This window comes from Rhinolophus sinicus, linkage group LG10 (genome assembly GCF_036562045.2).
Source record: "Rhinolophus sinicus isolate RSC01 linkage group LG10, ASM3656204v1, whole genome shotgun sequence".
Lineage (NCBI taxonomy): Eukaryota > Metazoa > Chordata > Mammalia > Chiroptera > Rhinolophidae > Rhinolophus > Rhinolophus sinicus.
In genome coordinates, this window is record NC_133759.1 from 15,437,511 (window position 1) to 15,452,304 (window position 14,794).

General features: G+C 38.7%; 1 protein-coding gene across 20 annotated transcripts in view; it reads right to left on the reverse strand.

Annotated features, from left to right (window-relative positions):
- ARPP21 (cAMP regulated phosphoprotein 21) overlaps window positions 1-14,794 on the reverse strand; it is a 422,242-nt gene that overhangs the window by 58,630 nt on the left and 348,818 nt on the right. For 16 of the 20 annotated variants that reach the window (XM_074312647.1, XM_074312643.1, XM_074312653.1 and 13 more), the window contains 3 exons: window positions 14,399-14,455; window positions 10,135-10,364; window positions 3,276-3,509 (listed from right to left, as the gene is read on the reverse strand). In XM_074312647.1, the coding sequence (XP_074168748.1) occupies window positions 3,276-3,509; window positions 10,135-10,364; window positions 14,399-14,455 (521 nt within the window). Of the gene's footprint in view, window positions 1-3,275; window positions 3,510-10,134; window positions 10,365-14,398; window positions 14,456-14,794 lie in introns of those variants that run through there. The other 4 variants (XM_019727681.2, XM_074312652.1, XR_012489621.1 and 1 more) reach the window with 3 other exon arrangements.

Here is a 14,794-nt window from a genome sequence, read left to right on the forward strand (position 1 = left end):
GGTATAGGGTCATGGAAGCCCGTCAGGGCCATTTGGAACAGACCAGCCCTACGAGGCTGCTCAGAGTGAAATCTCTGCAGATGGCATGCTCTTACATCATACACTTATGCATTTGTACCAGATGAAGGCAAAGCAAAACAGAACCACAACATATACGGGCATCAACAAGTACTTGAGGGACGCCAAAGCCTGCTAGCATCTCTGGATAGCACTGATTTAACAGAAAATAGCCAAACAAAGATGAACTCTCTGCTAAAAATTTACAAAAGGAGGCTGAGTCCAAGACAGCTGGAGGAAGATCAAACTCAAGCATCAAACCCAGGCTTGCCCTGCAAGGACGAAGATGTTACAGAGGGATAACTTTGAAAAAGAACCTCTGCAGCAACCCACTCATCCAGATGTCTGAAAAGCAAAGAAAGAACAGGTCAGAGGTCCTGAGTTAGAAATAGACCAGCTGAGAGCCCAGTCCAAGGAGAGGCAAAAAGTCAAGGCTGTGCCTGCGGAACTGCAAGAATATTTGTGGGTGGGGTTGGTTTCAGGGAGCCAAATATTTAGTCCATAGTAAGAGCCAAGGCTATTGTGCTGACCAAGGGAGTTTCATTTGTGTTTCATCTAGTAGACAGGACTGGTAGGTACCTTAGTATTTTCAAATCATTGCTTGTCTTATTCCTGCTTAAGACAGATATTTTATTAATCAAGTTACACATCTGCCACATTCTCAAATATAAGCCATCAGATGAAAAACTGCTCCCCATGCATATCAACATATATAATGGGTAGTAGATAGTATTTCGATAATATATAATTATTGAGCCTAATAATTTACTTAAGACTACTTTGTTATCCACTCTAGGGAAGCAAAAAAAATAGCCAAGTAAGGCCCCTCCCTACAAGGAGCTTATAAATATGCTGGACAAAAAGGAAATAAACACAAGGAACATTCACACAGAGAAGCAAAGTAATCAATGCTCTTGGTTCCTAACACCAAAGCCATGTATTTGGCAGAAGATGAGAAGTATGGATTTCAGGAGTTCACAGCAATGGCAGAGAAAGATGAGTTCCAGACCAAAGGAGGCACATTTCCAGCTTAAGAATTAATAGACAGATAAGAGATTAGATAGACAGACAGATAGACAGATATGGATAGATAGATAGATAGATAGTAGATAGACAGACAGACACGAACATATGCACACCACAGACACACATACACACACATACATGTATACACACATGCATTTGCATATTTTCAATTAAAAAAAACAAAAACAAAAACAAACCACGTTATGTAAGAGAAGAAACATCATAGTCACCTTACATCTCACCACTCAGCCACAGTACACAACATAGTAATACATTTTTCTTTTGGACTAGGGCTATTTTAATGTGTAGCATTTGTCAGATCAGAGAAGTATGTATGGTGCAGCTATTGACAATGTTATTAGATCCTGTTCCTTAGTGAGAATCCTTTTTCAAAGGAAATATTTTGATAACGCCTCTAAACCACTCCATCCAATGAATAAGAATTGGGACTTGGCACCAGACAGTACTTTATTTCTTTCTCTGTAAACAAGATTGCAGATAATAATATACACATACAGATGCACAGCCACACTATGATTACAAATAATATTCTTGCATTCTACCCGAAAAATACTCTGTTGAGCTTTTTTGAAGCACTCTGTAATTTTGCTTAAAACAAACTGCTCATAACTAATGCTTAGTGTGTGTTTTTGTCTGCAAGCCCTTCATCTCTATTAAAAGTGAAAGAATTTAAGCCAGCAGAGTCGTATCATACTTCGATCAGTGCCCAGAGTAATGAATATGATTCTGGTTTTCTTTTAATTTCCTTTATAGAGCTTACAATGATCCAAATAAAATGAAAGCGATCTAATATTCTCCTTAGAAGTATCTAATCAGAAAGCTTTCAAATGGTTTTCAATAAAATGATTATGCCTTTTTTTCCCTGAAGCTGATGGCATTTTCAAAATGTCTCAATCAAACACCATGCCTTGAGAATGTGCCATATGTTTTCATGAAAATGTGGCAATTATTCAAGTAACTATTTTACTATCATTCTCATGTTTTTCTGGATTTCCTAATTACTAGTAGCACTATACATGTGAGAAGATTGACTCAGATCATGTTTATGAGATTCGCATGTTCAAGTTTAGCTAATCAAAGAAATACTCTGCAATAATCTAAGGCAAACCTCAGATATATTTTGAGACAATTCAACTTTTTTTCCAATCACTTATAAAGGCTTCTAAGGAAGGGACTTAGTCAAGGTCAAACCTTCCAATCCAAGGTTTTTCAACCACTGCGCTACTGATATTTTGGGCTGGAGAATCCTGTGTTGTAAGGGGCTGCACTGTCCATTGTGGATGGTGGATCTGGCCTCTACCGTCTTAGGTGTCAGTAGCAGCCCGCTCCTCCCTAGGTCATGAAAATCAAAATGTCTGCAGATATTGCCAAATGGCTTTGGAGACATGGAACATTGACCCCCTAATCACACTGAGACGTTTCCCCCATGAAGCAGATATTCATCAGTCTATTTTCTCAATGCTCTGTGTCCTTTGCAATCAGCACGGAGATTAACTGACCACTAGAGAAACTGAAAAATCAAGAACCAATGGCCATTCATCATGGAAGAAGCTATCAACATGAAGTTAGCAATTTTCCAAACCCCACCAAAACTAGTCTAGGTTTAAAATCTCTAAAATACATAAGAATTTGCTCTCTGTATCCTCTTCACCACTGGTAATCCTTAATCTCCAGTAGGAGTTTGGTGAAGTGGCCAGGGAAGAAAGCAACTTCCATAGTTACTGATCATTATGTGTCCCAGTTAAAAATCTCAAGTTTCTGAAATATCATGGATGCAAAAAACACTTTTAACATCACAACAGGCTATCCATGGATTTATTCTGAGAAACAAAGTTTTAATTAGTATATCCCAGTTCACCACTCCACAATCTCTGATCTTAGTTCTTGGGAATACATGAAACACACCATGGTCAGTGAAGAGAGGACAGAGAGAAAAGTAGCTATTTCTGGGAAGTATCTATATATCTATATCAATACTGACACCAATATGGAGATATATTGGTTATAGCTATAGATCTACTCTTCCTAAACCAAGACCTTTCATAGCAGTTCATGCACCAAGCTCTCCTGCTCAGGAATTTTCAGAAAACTTGCTAGTAAATGTATAAGATCAAACACAAGAACTAAAGTCTGGTCTCGTGGCCCTGCCAAAGCAGAGGAAATATACTAACCTGTGTGTGGATTAAGAAGGATGCTTCCGGGCGGGATGCCTGTTGCAGCTTCAAGGGGAAGGAGGATGTAGCTTGTGCTGCCGGCACCAACCTGGCCCCCAATTCCACTCTCCGGATAGGGTACACAGCCAGGAGAACTGGCTGCAACACCTGAGACCAGGGGTGCACTCTGGAGAGGGGGATGGGTGCGGGACAGTGATCCTGAGGAACCCGCACTGCTGGACGACTCAGAACCTACCAGAGACACAAAGCAACACATCACTCAAGCACTCTGGTTCTAAATACTTCCATCATGAAAGAATGTGAGGTGAGTGCTGTGGGAGGAGATTAACTCATGCCCCTCCCACATTTTGGGCTCACATTTTACTGAAATATTTACTACATATTTTTCTGTTGTGTCAATTTCCTAAAAGGAAAGAGATTAAGAATGAGTATTTCCTTTCGGCCTTCTCACGTGCCCCTGAGGTGATGAATTGGTAAGTGGTGTCCTGAACTCAGTGCCTGAAAACTCCCATCACGGTGAGTAACGAATGCCATGGAAATGTCTTCCTGAGCTGGAGCCATGAGGATAAAATGACTAGGATGGAAGTTAAAGAGACTACAGTGTAAGGAGGAGGCCTAGGAGGGGCTGATCACACAGATGGTTTTAACGTACTGGTTCTTCAATGTCCCTAAGGCTCAGTTTGAAGGTGCGTAGTCAGAAATAATCTCTTCTTTCAGAAGGGAGCAGAATTGGATCATTTCTATTGGGAGTGCTTAGGCTCTGCTCTCTATTTCACACATTCACAGAAGTCATTAATACAGCCAAGAGGTGGACCAACGAGGGTTTGGCCTTTATGGCAATGATTGAGCATCCTCCAGTTGGCACAGAAGAGTCAAGTCAGGGGGATGTTTGTGGACTGTGGATTTCTCAAACATGTAGGTAACTGGATCAGTATGCAGAAGCCCCCAAGATGGAATCTAGCCCTGATCATCTCCCTTCCCTCTATTGTGGACAAAGAAACACCGGCTACATTCAATGTCCATTAGATACTAGACACTCTTCACTGTAACCAGAGCCAAGCAGCTCTGGCACCCTTGACCATGTCTGTTCTGGGCACTGAATATGAACCCAAGCATTGGAGAGAAAACACACCAAGCAAAATTTTTGTGTCTGTGAATTCAAACTAATAGATGATTTGGATGATATCATAGGTTGCAAGAATGTAGTACAGGGAATTTTTTAAATTATTAGCCCATAACTCTTGATTTATGTCATTAAAAATACATTCTTCTGTGTCATTGAAGGTTTATATATATAAGGAATAGTTAACATTGTTTTCAAGATTCTAAAATGTGCTCTTCAGTTAAACTGGAAGTCTTTTAAAATAAGTAATAGGACTACAACATGCAATTACAGAGAAGAGGGGCCATTGAAGAGTGATACTTTTAGAGGACAGTGATATTTCCTGAGCACTTAGTATGTGTGAGCACTTGGATAAACACTAATAGCAAGTACTGTTGCTGCCTATATAGATAGGGAAATTGTAGCATAGACTGGTTAGATAACTCAAGTCAACTCACATAGCTAAACAATGACAGAGCTGGGATTTGATCTTGGCAGACTAATCTAGATTTAACCATGACCCAACTGCCTCCTGAAATTATGCATATGTAGATACCATGGATGGCCACAAGTGTTCTCAGTTGAGAATCTTTGCTTTTTTCCATGACTTGATTATTGATAATGATAAAGTTTCAGGTCAGTTCAAGTTGCTGTATCTACCTGGTTTAAATACTAATGGGCTTCTGAATAACATATGGGGAGAAAAATAAATTTGAAAATGCTAAGAGTAATCCTGAGACTGCGGTTGAACTGACATTATGACCTGAGGTTGAACTGAAGTCACAGCGCCAATGCAAACTAGAGTTGGTTTGAGGACATTCCCATGTGATTTGATGTGACAGTCCAAGTTTGACACTAGTACAGAGTCAACAACAACAGCAACAATGGTAATAATACAATAAAACTTCCTGTCCCCAAACATGTAAGGTTGTACACAAGTGACTACGTCCATCTCCAGGAGATAGACAGTGAGAAAGAGTTGGGTCCAGTGAGGCACATCCTAACTGATTTGAGGGGTGAGCTAGTGCGGGCATGGGTATGTGTGTTGGGGGTGGGGAACTCAACGAGTGACTTCATTTTGATTTCAGAAGATGGATATCAATCCTTGACTTAAAATGTCCCTCCTATCAGCTGGGGAAAATCAGCTGCTTCAATAGGAACAATAAGGAGACAATGTAAATACAATGCAAATGATTTGATCCCACAGGTTAAAAGAAGGAAGAAAGGAAGTCAATTTAGCTTAAAATCTCAACACTTGCAAAGGTGGAGACAAAGTCAAACCTCCGTGGAGGGGTGGCTCAGCAGTCACCCTGTCACCAAGTTCAGGAACAGGCCTTTCTGACTGATTTATCATAAGCTTTGATCAGCTTGTAAGCACCAAGCACCCATAATCAGAGAAAGCGATATTTTACACACAGCCAGCATTACTGAAATTCTTGATCAAAAATGGATGTTAGCAATGGTGATAAAAGACACAGGATTAGAATTGTTCAAAGATTCTTTTAAAAAATAAAATTGATATTTGAGAACTTGACTAGTTCGGGTGCAGAGAGTTAAAGTGGGTTTTTTGTTTTGTTTTGTTTCCTTGTTCGGGGACTTCATGACAGCAATGGCAAATATTGGGCACTGTCATTGTGCTAATCACTTCATATGAACGATCCAATCTAATTTTCACAGTACCCTCATTTTGAAGAGGAGAACTGATCCTCAGAGATGTTAAGTAAATTTCCCAAGGGCACTTAGTGGAGTCTGAGGTCAAACTGAGGTAACATGAATCCATGGACACACTCTAAGCCAGTAGGTCCGATGTTTTCCCTAGAGTCATTGAAACGAGAGCCAGGTGGGGCCCAGAGCCCTGAACAGGTCTGTGCCTAGTTCTCGGAGATGTAGCACGGAAATTCAATGCTACTCTCAAAGGCATGCTCAGAAGTTAAAGCTGGACCCTAAGAGGCAGCTTGTGGGAGGTGTAGGGAGGCTGGGTGAGAGACTCAGGTGAACACTCAAGACAGAGACAAGAAAAAGGAAAAGCGGAAAATGGGAAAAGATTAGAAAAGAGATCATAAGACAAAACAAAATGGAAAACTGGGAAGGGGGCAGGGCAGAAGGGGAAGGGCATGGGCAGATCTGCTTCAAGTATGGGGGCCTGTCACTCTCGAGGGAGGAAGCATCCTGAGTTTGGGTTCTAGTTCTGCCAAGCACTAGCTGTGTTTTCTTCAGGAAGTGACTCCTTCCTGAGACCTCAACATCCTCTTTTGTAAAATATAAGCCACCAACTTAAATGATGAGTGATAATGAGGATGGTGGCCTTAGAGGGCCCCTCAGCTCAGCTAGACTTCAGACAAATTTCTTCCTGACATAGGCCCTTTACCTCCCTTTTTGCTCCCTTAAGATGTAAATCTTCTCCCAGAATTTTATGAGTTTTACAAGCCAGGAATGTCTTACTTAAGCATTTGGGAGCCATCCTTTTGAAATGTAATCATCAAGAAATCCTGCCCTTACCTGTCAGTTTCTGTGGTAGAGTAAGAGCCTGCCTTAGATAAACCCCATTAGCAAACACACATGGTTTAATCAAACTGACCAATCACATCTCTAATGTCCTCCAGTACTTTACCACAAGCTCACTTAAAAACTCCCTTGCCTTTTGTTTCAGCAAAACTCCCCTATTGTAATAGTCTTGACTCCAATTGCAATAGTTATGAATAAAGTCTTCCTTGCCTGTTTAACTCACCCAACGCAATTTTTCTTGTATAAGGACTCTGAACTATAAGTTGTTGTTTTTTTAATTCAAGAAAATGTTTACAGATGCAAGGGTCAGAGTGAAGAAGAATAACCTAAAGATCTGAAATTACAATGAAGAAGAGAATATCCAGGATGATTTGCTGTAGTGATGAAAGTAAACATGAAGAATAGGAAGTGGCAGCAAGATGAGGAATCTTACTTTGGTTCCAAAAATACTCTAGGGTGTAGACAAGAAAGGTAACAAAAACAAGAATACCCTTGCATTCAGAAAACAAAAGAGCAGGACAGGTAAAATTATGAAAGCAAAACAGAAAAGTGTCTTATTTCCCTGGAGAAGTTGTTCTCAAAGCATGGTTCCTGAACAAGCAGTCTGTGCTTCAAGAAATGCTTCATGTGACGTTCATGAAGTTAAAGTCGAGAACCCCTGCACGGCAGATCAAGAGGGAAGGATGACAGTAAAACAATGGAGTTTGGCCAGTGTGGACTGAAATAGATGTCATCGTCTTCTTTTTCAACCACAGCGCCACTACTGAGAAACAGCGGAGTTTGCAGCGCAAGCTCCACCATTCCAGTTCTCTTTACAAGGAGGATGTAATGACACAATGACATCATTTCCCTCCATAGGTGTGTGCTGGACGTATACCTGTTAGGTGACCATTACTGGGCTCAGTGTGGGCGATACAATAGGGGAAAAGCAGTACAGGCCAAGAGAAATGTGCTTGTGGGTTCAGACTTGGATAATACGCTTTTTCCAAAATATAGGGAAACATGTTTCCCACCTAAAAAAGGTTGTTATTATCTATTTAAAGCTCGAACCTATGTAATTAGAGGAGAAGAAGAGTAGCTTAAATGTCACAACTCCAGACTTGGTTTCTGAAAGGTCAAAAGAAAGTTTGCAATTCCATTGTGAACAAGGAGGTAAAAAAATGGAAACTTTGTGCTGTTCTGAAGCTCCACGACAGCAAAACTGACAGCTTTGCTTCATAAAATCATCTTGGGTAATTGTGTTTGTTTTGACAACCTATCTTGATCTCCTTTAATTTTTTTTTTTTTTTTTTTTTTTTGCTTTCCACTCCTGCACCGTGACAAGCTTTCAAATGGAGACACTTAGATTAAAAGAAAAAAAAGTCTGAAGCACTTACAATTTCTAATCATTCTTCAAAGAAAATGGCATTTTAGCATTCTTAAAGTGTGTTAAATGTTTCCAAAAAGCTTTGCTTTGGAAGTGATTGGGGGTTGGCACATGGAGAATGATGATTAATTTAAAAATCATAAGCGCTCTTTTGGTGTGTTGGAATTTTTAAGTAAGCCATTTAAGGTACTTGGTTTTTGACTTTTAAGGAGATTTAAAACTATTTAACCTTTCTTAGTTTACAAGAGCTTACGTGCACCACAGTGGATTTTCTTGACTTCAGTTGATGCAATAGTGGGATATAAGAGCAATTAATTAGAGTAAGAAATCAAGAATTCTCCAATTGGTGAACAAAAATGACAGAAGGCAATGTGAGCCCACCTGATCTTTCCAAGAAGCAAGATATACAAAGTAGTGACTGTGACTAAATGCTATTAATTTCCTGCCTAGGTAGGAAAACATGAGATCATTTCTCAGGAGGCATTTGTCAACAACATAATTATGTTAAACAATTAGCATAATGAGTCTATGTTTCATAGAGTCCCTGCCCTAGAGTGAATGTGACTTTTGGTTGGGAAACTATTCATAGTCTAGGTTAGATAGCCCATGGCTAACCCCTGGTTGGTGTTGTCCATTCACCATCCCCCACCTGACTTTGGCCTCCCATTCACCAGCAATACCAGGCTGTGAATGCACCACCAGTATAACCTGACATCCACGGCCTGTCACTGAATCACAGCTCTCACCCCCACCCTCACTGAGAATCAGGGCCTCCAAACTTCTGAAGCAAAATCAAAACCAAACCAACACAATTACGACACATACTAAACTAAAAATTGAAGTTCACGGAGTGCTCTTGAATAGTCCTCTGTCACCTTCCTGGGATTTTATGAGGTATTTGAATCATGAACACATGAAAATAATTTAAAACAATGGTGAGGGATTCTTGGGAGACAGAAGAGCTAGTAATGGCAGACCACTAGGGTATTTTGCAGACTAATATGAACTCCACAGTATTGATGTCTCTATGTGTTTAAAGTTGCTTCAAGTGAATGGTTCTCCTATATCTCTCATCCCCATGCACCTCCCAAAGACTGTCCGTGCACACTTGAACTACCTACCTCAAAAGATCACTATTCACTTAGAGGGGAAAAAAAAAGGGAAAAAAAAGGTGCTGGAATTTGACTACATGGAAACTCTAAATCTTTTGAGGCTCACTTTTCTTATCTGCAAAGGAGGGATGAAAATATTAAATGGTAATAATAAAAATAAATAAGAACTAGTATTTATTGAGGGCTAGTAACTTGCCAGGCATTGTTTGAATTGCTTTGTGTATGTTAAGTCTTGGTCTTAATAACCTTTCAATATAGGTGCTATTATTATTCCCATTTCTCAAATGAGGAAACTGAGACAAAAACAGATTAATTCACTTCCCCAGGAGCATACCAACAGTATGTCAAAGCAGGAATGGAAACTACTAATATCATAATTATCTTACAATGTGGTTTTAAGAGATAAATCAAGGTATGAAATTAAAAAAAAAAATCCTAAACTTTGTAAAATAGTTGCCATGTACCTTGGTAACCATTTTTATATAAATAATTGAAGTTAAACTTACAGTAATCTACTGAGGGGGGTTAGAGTAATATTCCATTATCACCTATATTTTCTAGATGAGTAAACTAGAGATTAGAGAAGTTAATAATTAGACCTAGGCACACAGCAAGAAGCAGTACTGGTATCTAAGCTGCACTTTCTGACCTCTATCTATACCTGCCTAATTAATGTTAGTAGTTAACTCGAAGTCAGAGCGAATAGTGACCTTATAGCTTGGGTAGAATTCAGGAAATACCACAGGACTTATCCCCTTCAGTATTAACTACCTGTTTTGGACAGCTTCCCGGTACTCCTGGTACTGGATGTGCTATCACCCCTGGTCAGCACCGTGATGCCCCCAAAACTCGCTGTCTTGGTCATGGTGGGCTTGAGATTGCGGTTGGAGCTGTCAGAGTCTGTGCTGCTCCAGGCTCTTTGGTGGTCGGACCACTTGAGTTCATTCTCAGAGCTGCTCTGCCGACTTCCGGACGTTCTCCCCGAGCCATCTCTGTTGCTCCTGGAGCATGACCATCAGAAAGATGCACAGGGACAGTGTTAGCTTCCATGAACGGTATGGACATAGAATGGGACCTTTATTGGAAGAGTCGTCTACACAAGGCCCATCTGGGCAACTCTTTCCATGAAACCTGCTGCCTCACAAACAATACGATAAATACCTCACTGATGTACAGACAGATACACATCACACATAACACTCGTTACAAACAGAAAAAACAAAAAATAAACCTAGAAATGTCACACGATCCCTCTGCCAATGAAGGAGACACTAGAAAACCACGGTATAAAATATAAATTTTCACTTCTGTTGTGGAGAGGAGAGGGGGATAAATTCTGAACAAAATCAATAATGAATCAATGTTTGGAAACAATTATGATCGCAGAGGATCCTAAAAGCAACTTCCACCAAAGAAGAAGACTTTTGTCTCTCCCTTCAGCATTAAATAATTGAACCATGGTAAAATGCACACGGTTCTAGGGAAGCCATTTATTAATTTATTTTCTAATTTTTATGAGCTGTGTATCTGAATTCATCAAGGCTTTGACAGACAGCACAGAAATCACAGAAATTACTGTTAGGCTATGGTGAGAATTATGTTCAGTGAGTTTAACCTTCAGGGGCAGAGGAAAGAGCCTTTTAATCCTTTTCACATGGTAAAGCTTGTGATAACAACAGTATAAACACTACACTGACATGAACCTTTCTAAAGGGATCAATGGAAATAACAAAAAACCTCCATAGGTGACAAAACACATTTGTTGAAAATTCAAATAGAGAAAAAGTGAACTTATTGGAAGAGAGCCAATAGCCAGAGTGGATTTTGAAGACTCCAGCGAATTTCTAAGCAGTGTGCAAAACTGCATGTCTTTTCTAGAGAAAGTTGATAAAATTTGCATTTTCATTGGTTTCCAATCTGCTTAACGAGTAACTTAGTTAATGTTTTCAAAGATTTTTCTGCAGTTGGAAATAATGGGTCATTAAAATATCCTAAGTCTCATAGCTTGTAAATAAATAAAGGGTTCATAAATCAGGGACAACAGATATAACCTCTAATTTCATATCACTGGGCAATATGATCTACTCAGATCTTCATCCATATCTTACAGATGTGATCATTTAGCTTTGTTAAATAAATATTCTCCTAAAGACAATAATGGACTGTTGAGACATTAGACGTTTGTGTATCTGATTGAAATACTCACCAATCAAATTGCATAGAGGATACACAGAAAATTTTAGGTTTTACTTCAACTTTATTTACTAAACTTTTCTCTTTTATTTCATGAAAACCTAAGAAGGTAAAGGGACCTAAGGGATAATAAAAATGAAATAGCTAATCTGTGATAGAACTTTGTAAAGTGAGGGGAGGAAGTGGAACAGAAAACTCACAAAACGAAAGCACTCAGTGCCCTGCGGTCATTTGTCAATGTTTCCTTACAAACACTCTGTTCTCAGTACCATAGGATGACTGGTTTTAGAAACAAGGACCATCTAAAAAAAGACACGGTGTAGTAGGAGGTATCAAACACTCACCAATGGCCCCGTGACTTTAGTTCTTAAACTCCTTTAAATATCAAGAAAGCCAGAAGAGGTAGCCTGGAGGAAAACTACCTTTTTCTGCTAGAAAGGTTAGCAGTTTTTCGATTCCTGATTGTTTCCCTTTCAATCTCCAAATTTAACATCATCCTTTTCCCATATAATTTTGATGAATTTGACAAAACCTGGCTAAATCATTGTTTAGCAACTGTGAATGCACAAGAGATGCGACAATGATCTCATTTGTAGCTAATATGGAATATTTGTTATAGGAAAATATTTGGGGATAGTCCCTACCTCAGCGTACAGGATGCGTCAGAAGGAAGCTCTCCGCGTGGGGGTGAACTAATTCTGCTTCAATTATCCCTTTCCTCCATGAACGCTGCACCTCTACAGGTGGAATCCAGACTTCCTCTAACTGTCAGTTTGGCTGGGCCTTTCTCTACAAAGGAGGTGTCCACCACTATTTCTGGGTGCAAACCAGTGTGCTGTAGATTACACCCTTCACTCTGGCAGAGATGTTTCTAGAACACTGGGTGCTTCCTCTAGACCTGTGCCACATCTGCTGGCCAATAAGGCAACCTAAGATTTCCTTAACTTCTTCTCCCTCTACTCAATCAGCTCCAATCATCCTCCTAAGTCACGATCTGTGCATTTTAAAAGAGGGAATTTAAGTTGCTGCTTTAGAGGTTTCCCACTAATGAGATTCAAAACAACACATCTAATTCTAGTTTATGACCTCTAGACATTTAAACATTGAAACAATATTTTATAATGTTCTGTTGATTATTTTCTTTAACACTTGTAAGGTGAGATCCAGAATTAAGTTTTACGTCTACTTGGCAGTGGAATCATAAACATCATAAACATATCCCCAAGTGTCTTTCCATCACTCCTTAGTCCTCCTATTGGAAACCAAGAAGACAATGGTAATGAGATGTCTAGTCATAAAGAGGACTTGGCCCTCCTATATGTAACTAGAATTTGATCTTAGAGTACTCATAAAGCACATGCTCTAAGTTCTCTTTCTGAGCTGATTAACTGATAACATTTATTTTCCTTGTTGTTTGAGCATGGCATTTTCTTTTTGCCCAAATGAGGTATGCTATGCACTTTGAATTAATTTTATATTGTGTGGATGGCTCTGTGCCATATCATCTTCCTGGATTTCTATGTTTGGTGATTTGGGTGGGCAATGGTGTCCATATTTGGGATGGCTGATCTGAGTAGATGGTAGCTCTTGTGAGGGACCTTACTTGGGGCTATGTAAAACTAATGGGCCTACGTGGGGCAAGAACCCATATTTTATCGATATTGTCTGAACAAACCAGGTCATGGTATATGAATGCAAGAGTACTAATAAATCTAGTCTTTCTTTGGGCTTTCAAGAGAAAAATGCAGAGTTATTTTCTTAATCTTTAAGTGTGAAAAGTATCTAACGATAGAAGAGGAAAGCATTAAACTATGTAGTTAAACCTAAAAATATGAAGGGAGTTAAAAAAAAATCCAGTTTGTGTTTCTGTCAAAGCGTAAAGGGAACAAATTACTGTACCTTTTCTAATGATTAGATCCTAAGTTCAGATTTACTGCAAAAAGATACTTTCTAGGCACACACATCATTTATTTTTCTTGATATTTTCTTACTTGTAAGTGGGCAAGAGTTTTGTTTGTTTGTTTGTTTGTTTTATCTTTCCTACAACAGATGAATCGTAATAGTCATAAAAGCACTGACATATAAATATATGTATTAGGTGTTGAGTATATATACAGCACTGTGTATCCTTTGTTTCATAGAGATACATTTAATAGAGTAGTGAGAAAATGGGTATGATCCCTCTGCTTTCATGGAGCTTCCCACCTAGTTCATAACTTAAAAATATATATTATTATTATATTATAGTTATCGAGTTATAATATTATATTATATACCTTAATATTATTGGTAAACATATATGTGTGTGTGTGTGTGTGTGTATGTGTGTAAATATGTATATATCTTGATTTAAGTAATTCATTATAATTGGAAGCAATCCCATACCTTTCCTAAGAAATAAAATCTATGCTTGAAAAAATACTGTTTGAAATATTATGATAGATGCAGTAGCTAAAAAACAAATACTCAAATAGAGTTATCATTGATTTGTTTCCAGTGTTGGGAATGTCCATACAATTGGAACCTGTCAGAGAAATGTTAACTCTGAAATTCATCAAAGTTGATTTGTGAGTATTAAATCAGTGTGCTTCCAAAGTTAACCCTTGAGGAAAATCAGAGGAAGAACCCTAACGGATTGTATCCAAAATAATGGTCTCCCAGTCCCATAGCTTACATTATCCAATGTGGCTTCAACATTAGCTCTGTAACAAGCTTTACAAAGAGATAACCAAACATATTTTATTTCATCAACAGAGATATTTTACACTAATACAATTATATTGAACATTGATTTTGCCACTTAATCTGAAAACACAGTTTTAAAAAAGTAAACCATACCAACCGAAAGAGCTGTCTTTTCTTATAGGTCTCATTGCATATGTTACTGTCTTCCAAGAGCCTACCGGAAATGAAAAACATGATTTTTATGATATAAAACCTAAGGGCACTAAATAGATGTGTACTCTACTATAGCACACTTACTTATCTTGCAAATCAACCCCATATACTGTTTGGTTTGCGTGATGTTGAATTTTGCCATAACAAATTAATGGCAGCATGGTTTTCACTACCCTAGGAATCAAACACTGGTGCTAGATAAGGGAAAAGGAAGAGGACAGAGAGCGAATGGAAGAGGAGAAGATAAGGAAATAAATTGATATAGATATAATGCATACTTAACTAAGTATATTAGTTGTGATTTATTTCTTTGAGCATTATTAAACTTATTCTTTATTTC